The 22382-nt window shown below is 47.1% G+C and overlaps 2 protein-coding genes across 2 annotated transcripts in view; one reads left to right on the plus strand and one right to left on the minus strand.

Moving 5' to 3' along the window:
- Positions 1-2769: 2769 nt before the first annotated feature.
- OTUD6B (OTU deubiquitinase 6B) lies at positions 2770-17487 on the minus strand. The gene is made up of 7 exons (XM_073550512.1): positions 17319-17487; positions 7919-8073; positions 7353-7445; positions 6122-6434; positions 5058-5119; positions 3983-4089; positions 2770-3227 (listed from the first exon to the last, which is right to left on the minus strand). The coding sequence occupies exons 1-7, from the start codon at positions 17404-17406 to the stop codon at positions 3152-3154; spliced, it is 894 nt and encodes a 297-aa protein (XP_073406613.1). The 5' UTR covers positions 17407-17487; the 3' UTR covers positions 2770-3151.
- Positions 17488-21080: 3593 nt separating this feature from the next.
- Positions 21081-22382, plus strand: part of PIP4P2 (phosphatidylinositol-4,5-bisphosphate 4-phosphatase 2) — a 91914-nt gene continuing 90612 nt past the window's right edge. The window contains exon 1 of the mRNA XM_073550513.1: positions 21081-21305. Within this exon, the coding sequence (XP_073406614.1) occupies positions 21203-21305 (103 nt within the window). The 5' untranslated portion in view covers positions 21081-21202. The remainder of the gene's footprint in view (positions 21306-22382) is intronic.

Consider the following 22382-nt stretch of genomic DNA (forward strand, 5'->3'; position numbering starts at 1 on the left):
CATCAATAAACACTAGTGACCCATTGCCTCTGGCAGCCATGCATGCCCAAGCCATCACACTGCCTCTGCCGTGTTTTACAGATGATGTAGTATGCTTTGGATCATGAGCTGTACCATGCCTTCGCCATAATTTTCTCTTTCCATCATTCTAGTAGAGGTTGATCTTGGTTTTATCTGTCCAAAGAATGTTCTTCCAGAACTGTGCTGGCTTTTTTAGATGTTTTTTAGCAAAGTCCAGTCTAGCCTTTTTATTCATGATGATTATGAGTGGCTTGCACCGTGCAGTGAACCCTCTGTATTTACTTTCATGCAGTCTACTCTTTATGGTAGATTTGGATATTGATACGCCTTCCTCCTGGAGTGTTGTTCACTTGGTTGGCTGTTGTGAAGGGGTTTCTCTTCACCATGGAGATTATTCTGTGATCATCCACCACTGTTGTCTTCCGTGGGCGCCCAGGTCTTTTTGCATTGATGAGTTCACCAGTACTTACTTTCTTTCTCAGGATGTACCAACCTGTAGATTTTGTCACTCCTAATGTTGTAGCAATTTCTTGGATGGGTTTTTTCTGTTTTTGCAGCTTAAGGATGGCTTGTTTCACCTGCATGGAGAGCTCCTTTGACCGCGTGTTTCCTTCACAGCAAAACCTTCCAAATGCAAGCACCACACCTCAAATCAACTCCAGGCCTTTTATCTGCTTAATTGAGAATGACATAACGAAGGGATTGCCCACACCTGTCCATCAAATAACCTTGGAGTCAATTGTCCAATTACTTTTGGTCCCTTTAAAAACAGGGTGGCACATGTTAAGGAGCTGAAACTCCTAAACCCTTCATCCAATTTTAATGTGGATACCCTCAAATGAAAGCTGAAAGTCTGAATTTCAACTGCATCTGAATTGTTTTGTTTAAAATTCATTGTGGTAATGTCTAGAACCAAAATTAGAAAAATGTAGTCTCTGTCCAAATATATATGGACCTAACTGTAAATCTCCCATGATCACTGTCACACTTTTTGAGAACAAAGACCTCTAATGTTAAAAGAGTTCATCCATATCTTCACTCTGTCCCGGTGGCCTATATTAAACACCTACAATAGTGTCCTTTCTGTTCTCCTTTCCTTGTATTTTACCCAAACAGTGCCTAAAGAGCTACCAGTCTCTGAAGCTTGGATCTCTGTGGAGATCTACACTTACCTAACATACAATGCAACACCTCCTCTCCTCTTGTTAATCCTTTTGATTATAAATAAGCTGTAGCCTTCAAGGTTTGTATTCCAAGCATGTGTATCATCCCACCAAGTGTCAGTGATGCCTATGAAATCATATCTCTCTACCTGTGTTAGCAGTTCTTAATCTTCTTGTTTCCCACGCTCTGTGCATTTGTATAAACACATTTTAGTTTATAAAAGGTTTCTCCTGCTCCTCTATTTTCATTCAGAATTTGTTGCCTGTTCTTTATTTACACTTCTAATAGCAGGGCTCTCAAAAGAATTCCTTGGCTCCATACTTTTTCCTGGCCGTATATTTCCCATCCCATATTGCTGTAGGCTAAAGCTCTACTGATGTGTGGCAAGGCATCTATCAAATGTGTGTTTTCCTGCTTTCCTAAGATGAAATCGATCTCTAGCAAGCAGTTCATCATACAAGTGATTCACTCCATGGTCAAAAAACACAAAATGTCACTGACAACACCATTGATGTAGCCAGTTATTCACCTGTAGAATCCTGTTCAATCTCCTTGTTCCATGTCCGTGTTGCAGCAGGATAATGCACAGCTCCTCGTTGCAAGGATCAGTACACAATTCCTGGTAGCTGAAAACATCCCGGTTCTTGCATGACCAGCGTACTCACCGCACAGGTCACTCATTTAGCATGTTTAGGGTGCTTTGGATCGGCATATATGACAGCGTGATCAAGTTCCTGCCAAGATCAAGCGACTTCGCAGCCATTGAAGAGAAGCAGACCAACACTCCACAGGCCACAATCAACAACCTGATCAACGCGAAGGAGATGTGTTGTACTACGCGAGTCAAATAGTGGTCACACCAGATACTGACTGGTTTCTGACCTCCTCAGAAGCCCCCAATACCTTTTATTGTGGCCAGCCTAAGGCACCCAAATAATCATGTGTCTAATCAGCATGTCTAATCAGCATCTGGTTATGTCACACCTGTAGGGTGGATAATTCTCAGCAAAGGAGAAGTGCAAACTGACAGATTGACATATTTGAGGGCTTTATAAAGTGATAACCTGTTGATATCAGTTGGTTTGATGGACAATTAAATGTAATATAGAGGTCTTCTTAAAGTGATACCTCACACTATTTGCCCTTTATACAATTGCACCACAGTCTCATCTGCCTACAATGCACTATCAGTGCGAGAGCCTTATTGCCGTTCGTGCACTGATCCCCGAGCCCAATCCATGTGATCCCTCTGCCTAAACATCATCATGGGTCTCATACTTTGAGGGTGCAATGTAGGAGAGGATGATACTGTGGTGCAATTACTATATGAAGGGCAAATAATGTGTGGTATCACTTTATAAAGCCCCTATACACATTAGTTTAATGTCGGTCAATCCCGCTGATATCATCAGGTTTGTCCAACAGTCTAATGTGTACAGAGGCACTGGCAGACTGATGGTCGGGTGACTATATGCACAGTGTCACCTCGTTCATGGCCTTTTAGACACAGAAACATATGCAGTAACAGCCGGTCTCTGATTCATGCAGCCTGTGGAGAACATCGAATAGGAGGCTGACACATACTTAGCAGAAAAAAATAATTTATTCTTTACTACGACCAACATTCTTCATAAACACATTAAAATGATGGACTGAGGAGTCGGCTTGCGTTCATCTTGAAGGTATGCTGGGCTCTTTACATTAGTCTGATCAGATGCCAATAACCCAAAATCCGGCAGCAGTGGCCTGTACATGGCATGATTAAAAACGCAGAGGTGCTGGTCTGCTTCTGTATGCAGAGACACAGGTTTCTGAACACGAGACAATCCATCATTATGCCGATCAGCAGCAACAGACGCGTCACAGAGGACTAGTCCGCAGGCGTCACAGAGGACTAGTCCGCAGGCGTCACAGAGGACTAGTCCGCAGGCGTCACAGAGGACTAGTCCGCAGGCGTCACAGAGGACTAGTCCGCAGGCGTCACACTCCGCGCTTCTACGGAGTTATAATGCTCTCCCAGTCCATAAGCGTGGCGCATATATCTGAAAAGAAAAGATGGCGTTTCATTATCTTGTCCATGCTTGATGCTACTCTAAAATAAAATAATCAAGAAATCCATTAACACCACTGAACGGTAAATCCTTGTAGACTTATTAACCCGCTTTACTGACTGAACAATTTTCCATTTATTTTTTCCTCCTCTTCTAAACCGCCACAAAGTTTACATTTTTCTGTTGACCATCAAAAAAATCTACAAATAAAAATGTATTTGTTTTGCCATTTTCTGAGATGAGGGGAAAAAAAAAAAAAAAAAAAAAAAAAAATATAACACAAACTATGCTGTTTTTGCAAGCCAAGCCATAGTTTATATCGGTACCAAAGTAATATTTTATATTTTGATGAATTTGATAATTACAGATGTAGCGATATCAGATATGTTTATTTTGGAAGAAGCCCAATTTGAAATGAAATACCGCATATATTGTATAATATACACCCCAATATTTCAGTTTTGTAGTGTGTTGTATTTCCGTAATCTCCCATTCAGTTAGGCTTCATAGGTCGGCCAAGGTGGGAATGAAGGGGGCTCCAGTAGCCTGATGTGACAAGATTCACAGCAGCAGTTTAACAATTGCCTGAGAAAACGCTACACATGCGCCTGCTATATCTGTATGGCATGCAATAAGGAAGGGGTTAAAAGTGCTTAAAAAAAAAAAAGTGCAAAACGTAGACTTTTCCTATGAAATACATAAGATTAATTGAACCATAGCTGTCACAACGGTATTAAGACACTTACACCACAGTTATTCGATTGTTCGTATACTCTTCCCCAATGATAATGGGCGAGACGTCTGCCTGGACGACCTCTATAGGGGTCTGCAGTATGTGTGACAGAGCCCGGAGCTTCAATAAGGAGACAATAAATAATATAATTTCCATCATTATAGTAGAATATGTTCATTATGCATCTTAATATTTTATAACTAAACTGGTCCAGATTTACACTAGAGGGGATGTGTGCCACTGCCATACACTTAGGTTAGCGGAGGACGCTTTGGGCTCCGCACTGTGAAGAGGAGATCAGAGAGCTAGACAGGGGTTAAAGTTGGGCAACAAGATTATTAAAGGGAACGGAAGGTTTCTGGTAAAGTGAGAAGATGGAAAATGTAGGGCTTTGTTCAGTTTGTATTGAGCACAGACATTTATACCTGTATGGCTTTTTGCTTTTCAAAGAATTGGGACATAATTTATTCCTTACAATGGACCAGGGGTCAGTCATTAGGTGTGTGGAGGAATGAAAGGATTCTTTAGTTAGGAGCAGTAACATAATGCGGAAACACCCTAACTTCATCAGTAAGGATAGGGGGTACACATGTATGCCAATACACAGCAGCCTCGATTCATCAAGACCGGTGAACTTCACACTGGTCTTGATGTGACGATGTATCGGACTAAGACTCTCCTGATTTATTAAGGGTTGCACACCTTTTATGAATCAGGAGCGTCTGACAAGTGGCATGCGCCTCGCTACAAGTCTTACCCCAGTCAGGGACTGGAGTAAAGTTTCCAACATAAAGCACACCACAGTGTTCATTTTGCCAAAGATGCAAAGATAGAGTGAAAATGCCAACTCTGTTGGGAACATTTTTCAAGAGACAGTTATGACAGAATTCTGGTGTAATCACTTTGATGAATCGGGGCCATTACTCAACTGTGTCCTGATTATCTACTCACTATAATGAAGCAGAGACCAAAAAAAATTTTGAACTCTCTTGTTTTCTACCAGTGTCAGGGTAGATTACGCCGTTGTCCTATTCTTGAGGATATTGGATCAGTCATTATACCGGATGTTCACAGTCTGTGTGACTTACCTCTAACTGTCCTCCCCATGCTGGTGTGTTTGCCACTTCAGTGCAATATTTCTCAAATTCATCTGTTTAACACATGAACATATTGTATTGGATGTGAAGGATTGTGCGGCAGGTTACAACATACAATAACAGCAGATTTTCACCATATACAACTTTATCAATCATTCAGGTGACATGCAATCGGTACATTGAGTGCCTGCTCTACTAGCAACAAACTGATGTATGGCTACCTCCACATGGGGGAAAAAAAAAAAAAAAAGAAGTCTTAAAACTCTTACTCCATTCATTGTGCTGGGTGTGTGTGTTTTTTTTTTTTTTTTTAACATTACAAGTTTTGTGATTCCAAGATAAAGAAAAAGTCATCTTTGAGCTTACGGGGAGGGGTCTCTCTTCTAGGCAATTGTTTGGTATTGCAGTTTATTTAGCCGAGCAACCCTCTCCTATTCGGAGTACTAATAGTCACCCGGAGAACTGCTAGGGTGCCAGAGGTAGTTCCCTCTGACAACCATTTAACTGCTTAGATGCCAGAGCGACAACTTAAGGGGTTAAACAGTAGCCTCCAGCTATCTACTCTCAGCAGGCTGTGTATTACAGACACCTTTTGCTTTTTATGGAGCACATGGGTGCCACCATTGAGACTTGCATCCATCTCCCAAATAGTTCCTGATGTGCACCACTGTGGGTGAAGAGGTGGTCACAAATTGTATGCACTTGTATGGGAATCGCGACACCGCTCCACTGACAGCACGCTGTTTTTGAAACAGACTGAGGTCCTATATGGCCCATCCTACAGATATGCTATAAAGGTGCGAAATGGGAATTCTCCTTTAGGTCTGCTTTATCTTGTATTGTCTCAGATAAGTATTTACCAGACTAGCTACATATTTTTATAACCAGAAAAGACAAGGATCGTTTAATAGGCAAATCCAAGTTATTAGATTTACTAACAAATCGATGCGTAGTATGAATAGAGCTGGAGCAGTGAATTCATCCCCTCTGAACGTCTGTGATGGCTGAGATCCCAGATTTCACATTAGTATCTATAACCTGCTCCAATCTCTCACCTCGAGTGTACATTTCCCCTGTGGCAGAATTGGTAAGAAACGGTAGGAAGTCATCACTGTGGCTCTGCATGTATTCTGCAGTTTGGCGCCTGAGATTTGTCAGAGTGATTACTTTATCACGTTCCTTCAGCTGGTGTTCAATGGCTCTGTACATGCAGTGACCATCAGATGGGATCTGCTTAATCTGCAGCTGCCTCCGAGACAAAATACGGGCGACTTTCTGGCTCTCCAGGTGCCGAGCTCCGCTCAGGTTCTCGATTTCAGCCTCCGCGATGCGCTCGTCCCTTTCCTTTTCCAGGGTGGCTTTTTTCTCCTATAATGATTGGAAAATAAGAGTGAACGTGATGTTGCAGATATGAGACACTTGTGCAGGGTATGAAGTCACATATCTTAAGGAGCATTTACAAGTATGGGAAAATTTACACACACAGTAGCCCTGAACCAGCAGATACATCTCTCCTTTAACATTTAAAGAGGGTCTTGTCCAAGGCTGCAATATGAATAGGTCTTCAATATCAGGTGGTAGATGGGGGGGCTGACACCACCACCGACCAGCTGGTGGCTAGATATAAATACAGGAAAGATGTATATCTATTGCATTTTTTCTGTGCTGTGTTATGTATAAACATGTGATTCTTCAGATTTTGTATTAGTCAATGCCTGATGAAGAGACCTGAGTAGTCTCGAAAGCTTGCAATGTGTTACCTTCTTTCCAGTTAGCCATTAAAAGGTATCAACCACTGAGGACTCTCAATTCTGAATATTTTCCTAGATATAAATAGTGAATAGAGCCAGAACAGCTCCGCTCCATACACTGTATTGGTGGATGGCTACAGGGTACGCTATGTGAATAAAAGCCACAAGGCACTCGCCCATCTCACAATCCTCAAACAGACCATCAGATTTCCATTTCCTGCCCTGAGAGTGCATTGAAGCATGTCACCAGTTGCAAGTGACTGTCACATCTGCAGTTTCCTTAAAATGCACATGTCTTGAAGCCAAACCACACCATAAGAACTAATGTAAGGTTGCAAGGGGCAGACATGTTGCACAAGTTATGGAATAGGCTTAGCCTTATTAATATGCCGGACTACTTTCATCTGAACTCCTTCCTACTGACCACCATTACCAGAGATGTAATAGTTTCATTGCCGCAACGAGAAAGCCAAAATCATTCAAGTCACAGCCTCTGTGTCTGACAGTGATATAATACTTTTTTCTCTTATCTCACCCTCCTCTTCTGGGCTTTGGACACGCGCATCTGCTGACCTGGAACATCATTTCCAAGATCTATACTGGTGACTCCATTAGTAATGCTGCTCACCTGAAACAATAGAGCAGGATACACGTCAGCATGTTCATCCAATAACTTGCGTCCTATCTGCCGACAGTCACAACGTGCTCTTTTGGACATCGTTTTCGGCCATATACGCCTAGTTGAGGTGGGCACCAAGATGCAGTCAACTACGTCTTTGAGCCAGCCTCAACTAGGCGTATACAAACAAAAATTATGCACAACAAAGCACACTGACTCCGTCTGAATCATTATAATCCATGGCCAAGTCAGCGCATACACCCAAAGCCCATGTTACAGGGCTTTGGACACAAGCCCCAATGGAACCACTGAATGTAGGGCCAACGTTATGGGAACATAGTCATGGTCATCAATGTTATATTCATCAGTATCAGCACATTTCAGTCTTACATGTGAGCACTGTGTGTGCCAATAACTCTCTGGTATATGATGATACTTCACAACCGACGTGATCAAAGGTTTCACGCTTCCTCCATGCTCACCTCCGCTTCATCTCTCTGCTTTGAGGACAGAACAGCAAGCTCCTGCTTGTGCTTTTCCTCCAGTTCAGACTCCATCTTAGCAATGTCTTCAGTCAGCTGTTTTCTTTTCTTTTTGTCATTCTTAGGCACAGAGTTTTTCATGCTCTGAATTTTGGCTGAAAAAAAAAAAAAAAAAAAAAGCCATCAGACTGCTTTCTATATCACCACACCACCGCATTATTAGTGCTGCACAGAGTCTAGAGAGGTCCCATGTGCTCCGCTCCAGCACCGAGGCTTCATACTCCTCCTTGGTGTGGTTGATAATGTGCCATATATCCGTGTTACCTCTGCAGGTTGTCACCAATCACAGGCATCAAGGCTGAGGCCAGTGACAAGTGGCAAGTTATAGTCCTTGGAAAAATAAAGACAGTCGGAGTTGGGAGCCGAGATTTTTGGAGAATGAGAACATCCAGTGATATTAATTTCTAAACAGTAACAACACAATACAGAACTGTAAGAAGATACGTTCCAGGTGTGTCATTTACAGTGGGCACGGAAAATAGTCAGACCCCTTTAAATTTTTCCACTCTGTTTCATTGCAGCCATTTGATAAATTAAAAAATGACATTTTTGCAAAATTTATTGAAAAAAACTGAAATATGACATGATCATAAGTATTCAAACCCTTTGCTCAGACACTCATATTGAATTCACATGCTGTTCATTTCCTTGTGATCCTCCTTGAGATGGTTCTACTCCTTCATTGGAGCCCAGCTGTGTGTAATTAAACTGATAGGACTTGATTTGTAAAGGCGCACACCTGTCTATATAAGACCTCACAGCGCATGTCAGACCAAATGAGAATCATGAGGAACTGGCTACAGTAAGGCTGAGTGCAGACGGAGTTTTGAGCCCTGCGGATTTTTCCGTGCAGAATGGAAGAAAACCGCAGGTCAAATGACCTGCATTTTTCCTGCGGATTTCTTCCATTTTTCACGCGGTTTTCATGCGGTTTTCCATTGCAGTTTTCCCCCTGCGGATTTGGTGACAGGGGAGATAGAAAACCGCACAAAAGAAGTAACATGCTGCGGATTTTGTACCGCAGGAAAACCGCGCGGAAAAATCCGCAGCGTCTGCACAGCGTTTTTTTTTTTCCATTCATTTTAAAGGTACTGTACATCACAATGCGGATATGCAACGTTTCTGCGCGGTAAAATCCGCTGCGGAAACGCTGCAAATCTGCATCGTGTGCACATGGCCTAAGAGCTGTTCCCCGGCGGCGGGTGCTGAAGGCGGCTCTCATCGTACTCCCCCTGCTCTGCCGGTGATCTGCGCGAGCAGAGGAGAATGATGAGAGTTATATTAAAGTCAGAACGATGACCGCAGATGGATGATGGGAGTAATAGTTCCAAAAGCCCCCAGGACCTGCTGCACTAGTAACAGTGACAGCAGGAGCAGATGTTTGGTGTATTCCTCCCCCGCCGCCTGTGATATAACTAAATAAATGAAAAACCCGGTGTGGGTTCCCCCCTATTTTCTTTAACCAACCAGGCAAAACTCACAGCTGGCAGCTGCAACCCTCAGCTGTCAGCTTCAAGGTTGGTTAACAAGAATAGAGGGGTCTCACACTTTTTTTTAAATTTTAAAAAAATAAATTTAAATAAAATTTTAAAAAACTGGCGTGGGGTCCCCCCCCATTTCTAAGAACCAGCCTTACTAATGCTCACAGCTGGGGGCTGGTATTCTCAGGCTGGTATGGGGCCATGGATATTGGCCCCCCAGCCTAAAAACAGCAGCCCGCAGCACCAATAGATGCACCAATTCGGCACTTCGCCCAGCTCTTCCCACTTGCCCTGTAGCGGTGGCAAGTGGAGTAATATTTGTGGGGTTGATGCCACCTTTATATTGTCAGATGACATCAATCCCATGGTTAGAAATGGAGAAGTGTCTATAAAACACCTATCCATTACTAATCTTATAGTTACATGGTAAATAAAGCCAGAATAAAGTCCTTTAATTGAAAAAAAAAAAAAAAAAAGACAGACCCCTTTAGGGGGTGTGCACACGCTGCGGATTTTGCTGCGGTTCCGCAGCGGATTTGGCCGCTGCGGACCCGCAGCAGTTTTTGATGCGGTGTACAGTACCATGATTCCCTATGGGAATCAAAAACCGCAGTGCAGACGGTGCGGAATTTTCAGCGCGGATTATCTGTGGTTTTCAATCCGCAGAAAAAAATTGACATGTCAATTCTTTCTGCGGATTCCGCTGCGGTTTACCATCTCCTCCATTGTGCAGATGAAAAACCGCAGGGCAAAACCGCAGAGCAATCCGCAGGTCTTTTTACCTGCGGTTTCACCTGCGGATTTTACAAAATCCGCGCGGATGAATCCGCAGCGTGTGCACACAGCCTTAATATTCTCAGTAAAACCAATTCCACCAAAGCCCTCGATCTCCCATAATAAAGATAAAACAAGAAAAAAAAACCCCACCACAATATACCATACCTGTCCATTGTTCTGTCCCACGCAGTAATCCATGTCTGGCGGATAAGTAGTTTTCAACCTCGACGGTACCAAGATGCGACCATCCAGGCTGAGAAAAACTGGCGAGCGCACCCTGAAACCGGTGGTAACATCATTGAGGTTCCCAGCCAGCCTGAACTGTGGTAACCTGAGGACCATGAGGAAAAAGTCAGTGATGAGGTCACCGCAGTTCAGCCCAGCTTGGAACCTCGATGATGAAACCGGTTATTACTTACCGGTAATAGGATTTTACAGAGTCCATGACAGCACCCACGGAGAGAGTGGATCCACCCACCATCAGGACAGGAACCTACAGGTTAGAGAGGGGGGGCGGTCCCCCTTGCCTCCTCAGTTGTGTTTCAGAGTATAAGAGGAACCGCCCATGAATTAGTACACAATAACCACTATCCTATTTACATTACCATATACCGCCTGTTAGGAACGGCAGAATGCACTAAATAAAATAATAATAAAGTGCGTTCGCCGCTCGGGGTCCACCGTGCAGTAGGTGGTATAACTGCTGCTAAGTGGTGGCAGACAAGCAATATGGCGGTATGATGCACACGGGTTAAACTTCACCCGGAGTGCGCAGAGCGGGCTCTGTTCACACAGAGGTGCCACAACAAAAACACACAAAACACTGAACCTGTTAGAGACACAGGCTTCAGATAGCATACAAGATGCTGAACATGTTAGTGACACAGGCTTCAGGTACATGCACACACGGTATCTGGTCACAGGAGCAGGACCCAAGACAGAGGAGCTGCGTCCCTCTAGACCTACCGTGTGTGCGACGTCGCTGCTGCGAACGCCTAGAAGGGCTGCAACTGCAGCGCGGCGTACGACACTGCCGCTCGACGACAAAGCCAGATAGCAAGCGCGATGTCGGACGCTAGCGTAGCGGTGCGGTGAGTACAGTGGCTTAAGGCTTGCCACTGACTACTAAACTAATTCCCTATCCACATGCGTATTATCAGAGGAAAGGGTTTCAAATGAGTCAGTCACCAGAATCATGCATCCGTCACCATTCACACATAGCAAGTACAGTCTATACTAGCGCATGGCGGAATAGACATGCGCGCCTTTTATAGCAGCCGGGACATTCTGCACGCTTCCAGATCTCTGAGATGGACCAATGAGAACTGGAGCGGGACCTGAGCACATGACTCCCGATCTCCAATGGGAGATCGTCCCATGAGCATTCCCAGTAAGAGGACAGAAGGGCTTAGCCTCAGGAGAGATTTGCTGCAAGGCAATCTCCTCTGCAGTGGAAAAATAGGAGGAGAGTGCAGAATGTGAGGATCTTGATCCCTGCTGAGTAAACGCAGGAATCCGACTCCTAACACCGCAACCTCTACAGAGTGAAAACTATGCAACAAACTTTCTCCCTCAGAGTGCAGAAAATCCAGTGAATAATTATGGGGGGAATGTGCAGGTGCTGTCGTGGACTCTGTAAAATCCTATTACCAGTAAGTAATAACCGGTTTTCCTATCGCCACGACAGCACCCACGGAGAGACTTCCAGAGACTATCACCTGGGAGGGACCCAGCATCAAGTACTGATCGCCAAAAATCTAAACTAGAGGTGGATGACAGGTCAAGCCGGTAGTGCTTATAAAAGATAGAAGATGATGACCACGTTGCTGCCTTACAAATTAGATCTATGGAGACGTTTGCCTTTTCTGCCCATGATGAAGCCATAGCTCGTGTTGAATGCGCTCTTACACCTTCTGGTGGCGATTCTCCCTTGACTGAATAGGCCAGACAGATCGCATCCCTTATTCATCGGGCGACAGAATTCTTTGTGACACTTGATCCTTTTCGCTGTCCCTGGAAGGCAACAAAGAGTGCCCTACTCTGCCTCCAACTCTGAGTCCTTCCTAAGTACTCTAGAAGTACTCTCCTAACATCTAGTGTCCAGGAATCTTTGTTCCTCAGGTGTAGCCGGATTATCGTAAAAAGATGGCAAATAGATTTCCTGACTCCTATGGAATTTAGAAGGAACTTTCGGTAGATAGGTTGGATCTGGTTTTAAAACTATTTTGTCTTGATAGACCATTAGAAAAGGAGGGTCTGATAATGCCTGGGGATCACTGACCCGTCTAGCGGAAGTTAGTGCTACCAACAGGGCTGTTTTAAAGGTTAATATCTTCATTGAAGCCGAGTCTAATGGCTCAAAAGGTGGACCTGTCAACGCATCTAATGCCATGTTTAAGTCCCATGGTGGCAGTCTGGCAATGTGCACTGGGTTAGTTCGCTCACAGGCCTTGATGAACCTAGTGACCCATCTGTTCCCTGCTATGTTACAGTTATATAATGCCCCCAGTGCTGACACCTGAACCTTAAGAGTGCTGATTGACAATCCTGATTCCTGACCCTTCTGTAAGAACTCTAGAATCACAAGAACTGGAATACGATCTGATAGGGGAGCCAAATGAAACATTAAGAACTTCTTCCAAGTTCTACAATAAATTTTAGTAGTGACCTCCTTCCTGCTTTTTAATAAGGTAGTAACTAAGGATTCTGAGAACACCCTACTCCTCAACAGCTCCCTCTCAAATTCCACGCCGTAAAGTGGAGACCCTCCACTTGAGGATGACGGTCTGGTCCTTGAAAGAGGAGCTCCAGGCCTGATGACAACACCCAGGGGTCGGTCATGGACATCACTTTCAGCCAAGAGTACCATGGCCTCTTGGGCCAAAACGGGGCTGAGGAGGCAAGGGGGACCGATCCCCTTTTTAACCTGTAGGTTCCTGTCCTGATGGTGGGCGGATCCCGTCTCTCCGTGGGTACTGTCGTGGCGATAGGTAAAACTATTTTAGCCCCCAGACATGGATTACAGCGTGGGACAGAACGACGGACAGGTATATTGTTTATTTTATTTTTATTACAGGAGATAGATGACTTTGATGGAATTAGGTGAGGTCGTAAGTATGGTTTAATTGAGAATATTAAAAAAGTGTTTAATTTTTTCCAATTAAAGGACTTTATTCTGGGTGTCCGTGTTTTCTTACAATGTCACTATGGAGTTAGTAATGGCGGCGTCTTATTGACGCCTCTCCATTACTAACCTCAGTGCTTGATGTCACCTGAACACACAAAGGTGACATCAACTTCACAAACATGAACCCCACTTGCCACCACTACAGGGCAAGTTGGAAGAGCTGGGCAAAGCGCCAGAATTGGCGCATCTAACAGATATGCCTTTTCAGGGCAGCTGCAGGCTGCTGTTTTTAGGCTGGGGGGGGGGGGGGGTCTATATCCATGGCCCCTTACCAGTCTGAGAATACCAGCCCCCAGATATCTGGACAAGACTGGTTGTCAAAAATGGGGGGGACCCCATGCCATTTTTTAAAAATTGTTTATTTAAAAACAGCATGGTACCCCTCTATTCTTGTTAACCAACCTTGATGAAGCTGACAGCTGAGGGATGTAGACCTCAGCTGTGAGTTTTGCATGATTGGTTAGAGAAAATAGGGGGGGGAGCCCACGTTAGGTTTTTCATTCATTTATTTATATTGCAGGCGGCGAAATACCCTAAACATCAGCTCCTGCTGTCACTTATTTAGTGGCAGGTGTCTGATGATAGGAGTAATAGTCCCAAAAGCCCCCACCTGCTGTCATCGTTCTGGCGTTAATATAACTCATCAATCTCCCCTGCTTACGAGTATGATGAGAGCGGTCTGTAGCGCTTCTTCCCCGACGGGTGCGTGTGGTACTGATGCGGCACACAGTTGCCACAAGTGTGCTGCAAGTAGACACACGGACATCTACTTTACCGGTTTTTCCAGTACTGAAATAAATAGGTGTGTGAAAACGGCCTTAGGATGAGGAGGATAAAATCTAACATGTTGGATCCAAAGAGATCAGACCTTTATGGCAGATCCTGAATGTATAGTGCTGGGAAGAGGAAGACTTACTTATCCATGTACATATTGTGGTCTAGCACAGGGGATAACTTCAACCTCCACTGATCCCGAGACTAGGTCTCCAAAGACACCTGTCAGAATGGTGTACAGCTGTGCATGTGTGCGAACCCTTCAGAACTTGCCAAATTTATGCAAAAATATTATCTAAAAAGCAGGATTTTTACAAAAATCCTAAAAGTATGTAATGAGAACCAAATGAAGAGTTAAATAGACTTTTTTTTAAATGAGGAAAATTATCCAATATCATGCCAGAGTTATAAAAGTATGTGAACCTTCAGTTTCTGGTGTGACTTCTTCTACAATCTACACCAATAACTGCATCTAAACATTTCCATTAATTGTTGATTAGTCCTGCACATCGGCTAAGAGGATGTTCCTCCCCAAAAAGCAGCTTCAACCCTCACGTTGGTGGGTTTTCTTCCATGAACTGCTCTCTTCAGGCCCTTCAATATTCTTGTAGGGTTAAAGGGATCCTGTCATGTCATTTTTAGCAACTAAACCATCCCCAGTATGTTGCTAGTGATCAAATGAGCAACACTAACACGTTTATCAAAACGGCACCATAATCATCCCCAAAAGTCACTTTGTATAGTTGTGTAGCACCTTCTCTTCAATCAGGAGCGGCACTCCATTTTATTTTAATCACGGGCTCGTCAAGTTGTCGACGCTTAAGCAATAGGATTGATGATCCGTACATTCCCTATCTGTATGTCTTTGGAGTGTGGTAGGAACCCGGACGAAACCCACACAAACATGGGGAGAACATACAGATGTCCGGATATTGTATAATACACTGGCGCTCCTATAAAGGAAAAAAGAGTGACAAATAAGAGCTGCTGGTGTAAAATCAGGTTCTGTGCTAGTCCTGACTACAGTGAGGAGAAAATGCCATAACATGTGAGAACACTGAACACTGAAAATTGGCTGGATATAACGCGGCCACCACTAGAGTGGCTGCAACTGTATATGCAAAACAATCACTCACAGGTGCAACTGCGGCCACTCTAGTGGTGGCTGCGTTATATCCAGCCAATTTTCAGTGTTCAGTGTTATCACATGTTATAAATGTCCGGATATATTTCCTTGGAATTCACTGGGATAATTCAGAATGCATCATTTGACCAATGATGGCGGCGGTCCTGGCCCAGATGAAGAAGAACTGGTCCAAACAGGACACGACCAATGGTTCAAAGATTGTAGGAACTCTTATCCTGTACTGCAGCGCTCTGCCTTCATTTCAGCAAAAAAAAAAAAACAAAAACAAAAAACCCTATTTTGGTAACATCCATCCACAAAATATTGTTCCCATAGACTTTTGGTTGGCTCAAAGGATTGTGAGCACAAAGTAAACAGGCTGCACCACCGGCAGCACGCACTCACTCACTGCGCCGGCAGCACGGCCGCACTCACTCACTGCGCCGGCAGCACGGCCGCACGCACTCACTGCGCCGGCAGCACGGCCGCACGCACTCACTGCGCCGGCAGCACGGCCGCACGCACTCACTGCGCCGGCAGCACGCACGCACTGCGCCGGCAGCACGCACGCACTGCGCCGGCAGCACGCACGCACTCACGCACTGCGCCGGCAGCACGGCCGCACTCACTCACTGCGCCGGCAGCACGGCCGCACGCACTCACTGCGCCGGCAGCACGGCCGCACGCACTCACTGCGCCGGCAGCACGGCCGCACGCACTCACTGCGCCGGCAGCACGGCAGCACGGTCGCACTCACTGCGCCGGCAGCACGGCAGCACGGTCGCACTCACTGCGCCGGCAGCACGGCAGCACGGTCGCACTCACTGCGCCGGCAGCACGGCAGCACGGTCGCACTCACTGCGCCGGCAGCACGGCAGCACGGTCGCACTCACTGCGCCGGCAGCACGGCAGCACGGTCGCACTCACTGCGCCGGCAGCACGGCAGCACGGTCGCACTCACTGCGCCGGCAGCACGGCAGCACGGTCGCACTCACTGCGCCGGCAGCACGGCAGCACGGTCGCACTCACTGCGCCGGCAGCACGGCCGCACTCACTCACTGCGCCGGCAGCACGCACGCACTGCGCCGGCAGCACGCACGCACTCACTGCGCCGGCAGCACGGTCGCACGCACTCACTGCGCCGGCAGCACGGCCGCACGCACTCACTGCGCCGGCAGCACGGTCGCACGCACTCACTGCGCCGGCAGCACGGTCGCACGCACTCACTGCGCCGGCAGCACGGCAGCACGGTCGCACTCACTGCGCCGGCAGCACGGCCGCACGCACTCACTGCGCCGGCAGCACGCACGCACTCACTGCTCCGGCAGCACGCACGCACTCACTCACTGCTCCGGCAGCACGCACGCACTCACTCACTGCTCCGGCAGCACGCACGCACTCACTCACTGCTCCGGCAGCACGCACGCACTCACTCACTGCTCCGGCAGCACGCACGCACTCACTCACTGCTCCGGCAGCACGCACGCACTCACTCACTGCTCCGGCAGCACGCACGCACTCACTCACTGCTCCGGCAGCACGCACGCACTCACTCACTGCTCCGGCAGCACGCACGCACTCACTCACTGCTCCGGCAGCACGCACGCACTCACTCACTGCTCCGGCAGCACGCACGCACTCACTCACTGCTCCGGCAGCACGCACGCACTCACTCACTGCTCCGGCAGCACGCACGCACTCACTCACTGCTCCGGCAGCACGCACGCACTCACTGCTCCGGCAGCACGCACGCACTCACTGCGCCAGCAGCACGCACGCACTCACTGCGCCAGCAGCACGCACGCACTCACTCACTGCGCCGGCAGCACGCACGCACTCACTCACTGCGCCGGCAACACGCACGCACTCACTCACTCACTGCGCCGGCAGCACGCACGCACTCACTGCGCCGGCAGCACGCACGCACTCACTCACTGCGCCGGCAGCACGCACTCACTGCACAGCCCTAGGACACCTCTGAGGACACATTCTCACCCTGCAGCTCCTTCTTCTCCTTACGGTGCTGTCTGACCAGGGCTGCCTCCTCCGAGCCGCCGTCGCCGCCGCCGTCCTCCTCCTCCATGCTGCCGGCAGTGCACACTGTCACCTTCCGCACATCCCTGCACTGACGCTATTTGCGAGAATGACATCATCGCACGGCTGTCACTTCCCCTCAACACGACAGCCAATCAGCGTTCGAAGCCGATACTATTGGTCAAACGTCAACCGAACCCTCGTGGCTCCACGTGACCAGGAATCCTGCTTGGTTGGAGCTCAGAAACACGGGCGGCCATTTTTGATGAGGGCACATCATGCTGGCTGAGGTAAAAACGAATCACACGTATCTGTGTACTGCGGTGTAACACATAAGTAATGCAGTGAGTTGTATCAGCTGCACTTTTTCCTTGATAACTGTGTTTGGGCCTCATATGGGGGAATCAGGAGGTCACACCTGGTAAAATAATTAAATATTGCAGATAAAGTGCTGCTTCTAAAATGCAGTTTTGTGCGTGAATGTCGCAGTCTTTTCACAAACTGAGCTGAGGTGATATGACAACGTTCGACTGTCGTCATCCAATACCCGGCTGTCGTCCATCCAATGCCCGGGGGTCGTCATCTAATGCTCAGCTGTCGTCCATTCCATGCCTCGCTGTTGTCCATCCAATGTCCGGGGCTCGTCCATCCAATACTCTGCTGTCCTCCATCCAATGCCCAGCTGTCGTACATCCAATGCCCGGGGTTCATCCATCCAATGCTCGGCTGTCGTCCATCCAATGCCCTGGGGGTCGTCCGTTTAATGCTGGGCTGTCGTCCATCCAATGTTTGGTGGTCGTCCATACAATGGATGCTATCGTCCATCCAGTGCTCGGTAGTCATCCATCCAATGTTTGTCGTCCATCCAATGCTAGGGGGTCATCCATCTACTGCCCGGCGGTCGTCCATCTAATGCTGGGCTGTCGTCCATCCAATGTTTGGTGGTCGTCCATACAATGGATGATGTCGTCCATCCAGTGCTCGGTGGTCGTCCATCCAATGTTTGTCTTCCATCCAATGCTCGGCTGTCGTCCATCCAATGCTCGGCTGTCGTCCATCTAAGGGTCGGCTGTCGTCCATCCAATGCTCGGTGGTCGTCCATCCAATGTTTGTCGTCCATCCAATGCTCGGCTGTCGTCCATCCAATGCACGGCTGTCGTCCATCCAATGCACGGCTGTTGTCTATCCAATGCACGGCTGTCGTCCATCTAAGGGTCGGCTGTCATCCATCCAATGCTCGGTGGTCGTCCATCCAATGCTCGGCTGTCGTCCATCCAATGCTCGGCTGTCGTCCATCCAATGCACGGCTGTCGTCCATCCAATGCTCGGCTGTCCTCCATCCAATGCTCGGCTGTCATCCATCCAATGCTCAGCTGTCATCCATCCAATGCTCGGCTGTCATCCATCCAATGCTCGGCTGTCATCCATCCAATGCTCGGCTGTCGTCCATCCAATGCTCGGCTGTCGTCCATCCAATGCACGGCTGTCGTCCATCTAAGGGTCGGCTGTCATCCATCCAATGCTCGGTGGTCGTCCATCCAATGGCTGTCTTCCATCCAATGCTCGGCTGTCGTCCATCCAATGCACGGCTGTCGTCCATCCAATGCACGGCTGTCGTCCATCCAATGCTCGGCTGTCGTCCATCCAATGCTCGGCTGTCGTCCATCCAATGCTCGGCTGTCGTCCATCCAATGCACGGCTGTCGTCCATCCAATGCTCGGCTGTCGTCCATCCAATGCTCGGCTGTCATCCATCCAATGCTCGGCTGTCATCCATCCAATGCTCGGCTGTCATCCATCCAATGCTCGGCTGTCGTCCATCCAATGCACGGCTGTCGTCCATCCAATGCTCGGCTGTTGTCTATCCAATGCTCGGCTGTCGTCCATCCAATGCACGGCTGTTGTCTATCCAATGCACGGCTGTCGTCCATCTAAGGGTCGGCTGTTGTCCATCCAATGCTTTGCTAGCATCCATCTCAAGCTTGGCAGTCATCAATCCAATGCTTGGCGGTCGTCCATCCAATGATCTGTGGTCGTCCAGTCATTGGATCACAAAAGAGCCTTCCCAGAACTGTTCCCACAAAGTTGGAAGCTATAATTGTCTAAAATATCTTGTTCAGCTGAAAAATTACTAAGTGGCTGAGGCTAACCTCTGAAAAACAACCCCATAGCATTATCCCTCCTCATCAAACTGTACAGCTGGCACAATGCAGTCAGGTGGGTAATGTTCTCCAGGCATTCACCAAACCCCAATTTGTCCATGAGATGCCACATAGAGAAGCGTAATTCATGACTCCACAATTCAGAGTCTAGCTGATGCTTTACGTCTCACTTGGCATTGTGCTTGGTGATGTAAGGCTTGTATGAAGCTGCTCGCCCTTAGAAACCTATGCCATGAAGCTCCCGGAGCACAGTTTAGTGTTACTGTGAATATCAGAGGACGTTTGGATTCTGCAATTATTGAATCAGCGACTTTTATACAATTCCGCTCTGCAACTTTCTATAGTCTGTCGCCTTATGGCTCAGTTGCTGTGTAGTTAATAAACAATTCCACTTGTCAAAAGCAACACTTACCGTTCATCATGAAATACTTCGGGGGAAAAATATGTGATGGACCGAGTTGTTCCACCAGGTGCTTCCATTACAGGAGTTGCTGGAATCACTGAGAATTTTAGAATAATCCATTCTACCACAATGTAAAGGCAGACGACATCGGTGAGGGGTTTTACATCGGGGGCAGTGAGACTTGAAAAACATGAATTCAATGATTCAGGTGAAGTTCCTACATGGCGGAAACGGTGCGATTTTTTTTTTTTTTTTACTGCATTTTTTTCTAGAGAAAATCTGCCCTGTTTAACAATTCAATGAAACTGGATGCGATTTTATAAAAACTCACAACCACTGGGCTTTTATAGACTTCGTTTCTGCACGTGTGAACACGGCCTTAGGCCGGGGAAAACTCGCACGAGTCTCTCGCATCAATACCCGGTGGTTCGGTCCGGTGCATTCGGCTGCACAGAAAGACATGCAGCCGCACCCTCCGGTCCGGAGTGCTGGCGGCAGTGCCGGGTATTGATGCAAGAGATTCGCATAAAAATTCGACAGATTCCGAGCGAACTCTGCCTGCAAAACGTGCCGCTGGCACACATGGCCTTAGAATTTTCTTGGGAAACAAGAGGTGGCGCAGGATAGGGCAGGGCGAAACATCTCCAAGCATCAGAGGGTGAAGAAATGGAATCCATGTCCCCCCTGTCCTATCCTGCCCCTTTTACGTGTAGTGCGTTTTATTTCACTAGTTTTCTGATGTCAGAAAGTCAAAACATTGGTATTTGTGAAAACGTCGGCAGAGATGTCATTTTCAGGAGCAAAAACAGCAGGAAAAAAATGCGCCAAACTTATTAAGAGGCGTGCAAGATTTGGCACAGGCTTTAGGTCCGAGACTTGCGTATGAAGCTCCAGTTTCGATAATTGCTCCCTCCCCCCCAAAGCGTTCTGATTTATGGTGTTTTTAAATCCTGTGGCATTTTTTTTAATAACACAGAATTATCCAGGTGCAGAATTTTGGGGTGGTTTTTTTTTTTTTAAAACTTGAAAAAATAACAGCGAAAAATACATGTTTTAAAAATGTTACCAAATTAATAAAACATTGGAAAATGTGTTTGAAAGTGACTGCACATTTTCAGAAACTGCTGAAATGCCTTTTTTCTCCCATTGCCCAGACTGTGTTTGGATTCGTCTGGCCGGCCGTCTCCTCCCCTCTCCTTGTGATTGCCAGCCCTGTGACATGCACATCATGAGAATCAGCCTCCTTCCCTCCCCTCTGCTGGAGCTGCAGCTGCTGCAGTCATGGCTGCTGATGGTATTGATGAACGCTCTCCCCTGATCTCTCCACTTTCTGGCAATGTCACCCCTACAGCACCTCCATACAGCCAGGAGAGCAACCTGCGGGGTAAGCCCAGGCGTCATCCATGCAATGCAATCAGTGTGACCGGTCTGTCTGTGTCCATGTGTCCTCCAATTCCCACTCGCAGGAGGGAGGTGGTACTGGAATGCCTGGCGGAGTGGCTGAATCCTACAGCTCTGGACCCCCACTGCAGAGGTCCGGGCTATTGCAGCTCTGATGCTTTGTTTGCCTGGGATATAAGTGCACCCCAATACGTACACCGGATCCCATACAGCGCTGCCCCCCTATAATCCTAGAGGACACCGTCCCTACGTCTCATGGAGATGCCCTTTAATCCCGGTATACAATGTATTTTCTTCTTGCTACACGTGTGTTACCAGTTGTCTACGGCCAAGTGGTAACTAAATCTGCCGGAGGTTAATCCCTGTAACGAGCTTTACCCCTCCAGGCACCGGTCCCAAACTCGCACTGGTAATACGCCAATAATTAGTCGTCCTAATCGTGTAAGACTTCGTTCTGCGCTGACAATAGTATATTGCTGCAAATGAGACCCTCCAAACTATACAATGAAATATGGACACGTGTGCAGTTTTATGTGTTTTTGTTATTGGCCTTATGTTGTATAGTATTATATAAATATGGCTGAAACAAAGGAAGGAGCACATGGGTGGTTGTAACTTTTGTCATGCAGTCCTCGCGGCTGTAAGACACACGGGGTGGTCCCTCTTGTTTAGCTGTTTATAATGGGGGGGCACGAGGTAGAGCGTGTTGACACATTCATCAAATTGCGTATGTATCTGTACAGTTTTGGTTTTTTTGTGTTTTCGGGAAATTTTTGGATGACGTGGTCGCCATGGTGCAACATATACATCAAAGATTTTGGACTATTTAATGTGAAAATATAGGTAACTCTCCTAAGGGGTCTCATATGACGCCCCTCATGTATTGTGAGACCTTGTCCCATGACTGGGGCTAAATTCCTATCAATATATATGGTGGTGATGTGACTTTTGGGTCAGATTCTGCTCCAAACTCCATGTAGAGGGTTTGTAGACACAGCATCATTTGGATGCTGACCCAGATGCCAAATCTGTCCAGGCAATGCCTCCTCAGGAAACCGCC

Source organism: Dendrobates tinctorius, unplaced genomic scaffold (genome assembly GCF_039654945.1).
Source record: "Dendrobates tinctorius isolate UK_male_01 unplaced genomic scaffold, ASM3965494v1 ptg000165l, whole genome shotgun sequence".
Taxonomy (NCBI): Eukaryota; Metazoa; Chordata; class Amphibia; order Anura; family Dendrobatidae; genus Dendrobates; species Dendrobates tinctorius.

Excerpts from the sequence above, each read along its gene's own strand:
- OTUD6B (XM_073550512.1), bottom strand. The coding sequence starts at position 17,406 with ATGGAGGAGGAGGACGGCGGCGGCGACGGCGGCTCGGAGGAGGCAGCC. Across the intron at positions 5,120-6,121 it reads AGGGGAAATGTACACTCGAG|ATGAATTTGAGAAATATTGC; the intron begins GTGAGAGATTGG and ends TGTGTTAAACAG. Across the intron at positions 4,090-5,057 it reads CATGGGGAGGACAGTTAGAG|CTCCGGGCTCTGTCACACAT; the intron begins GTAAGTCACACA and ends TCCTTATTGAAG.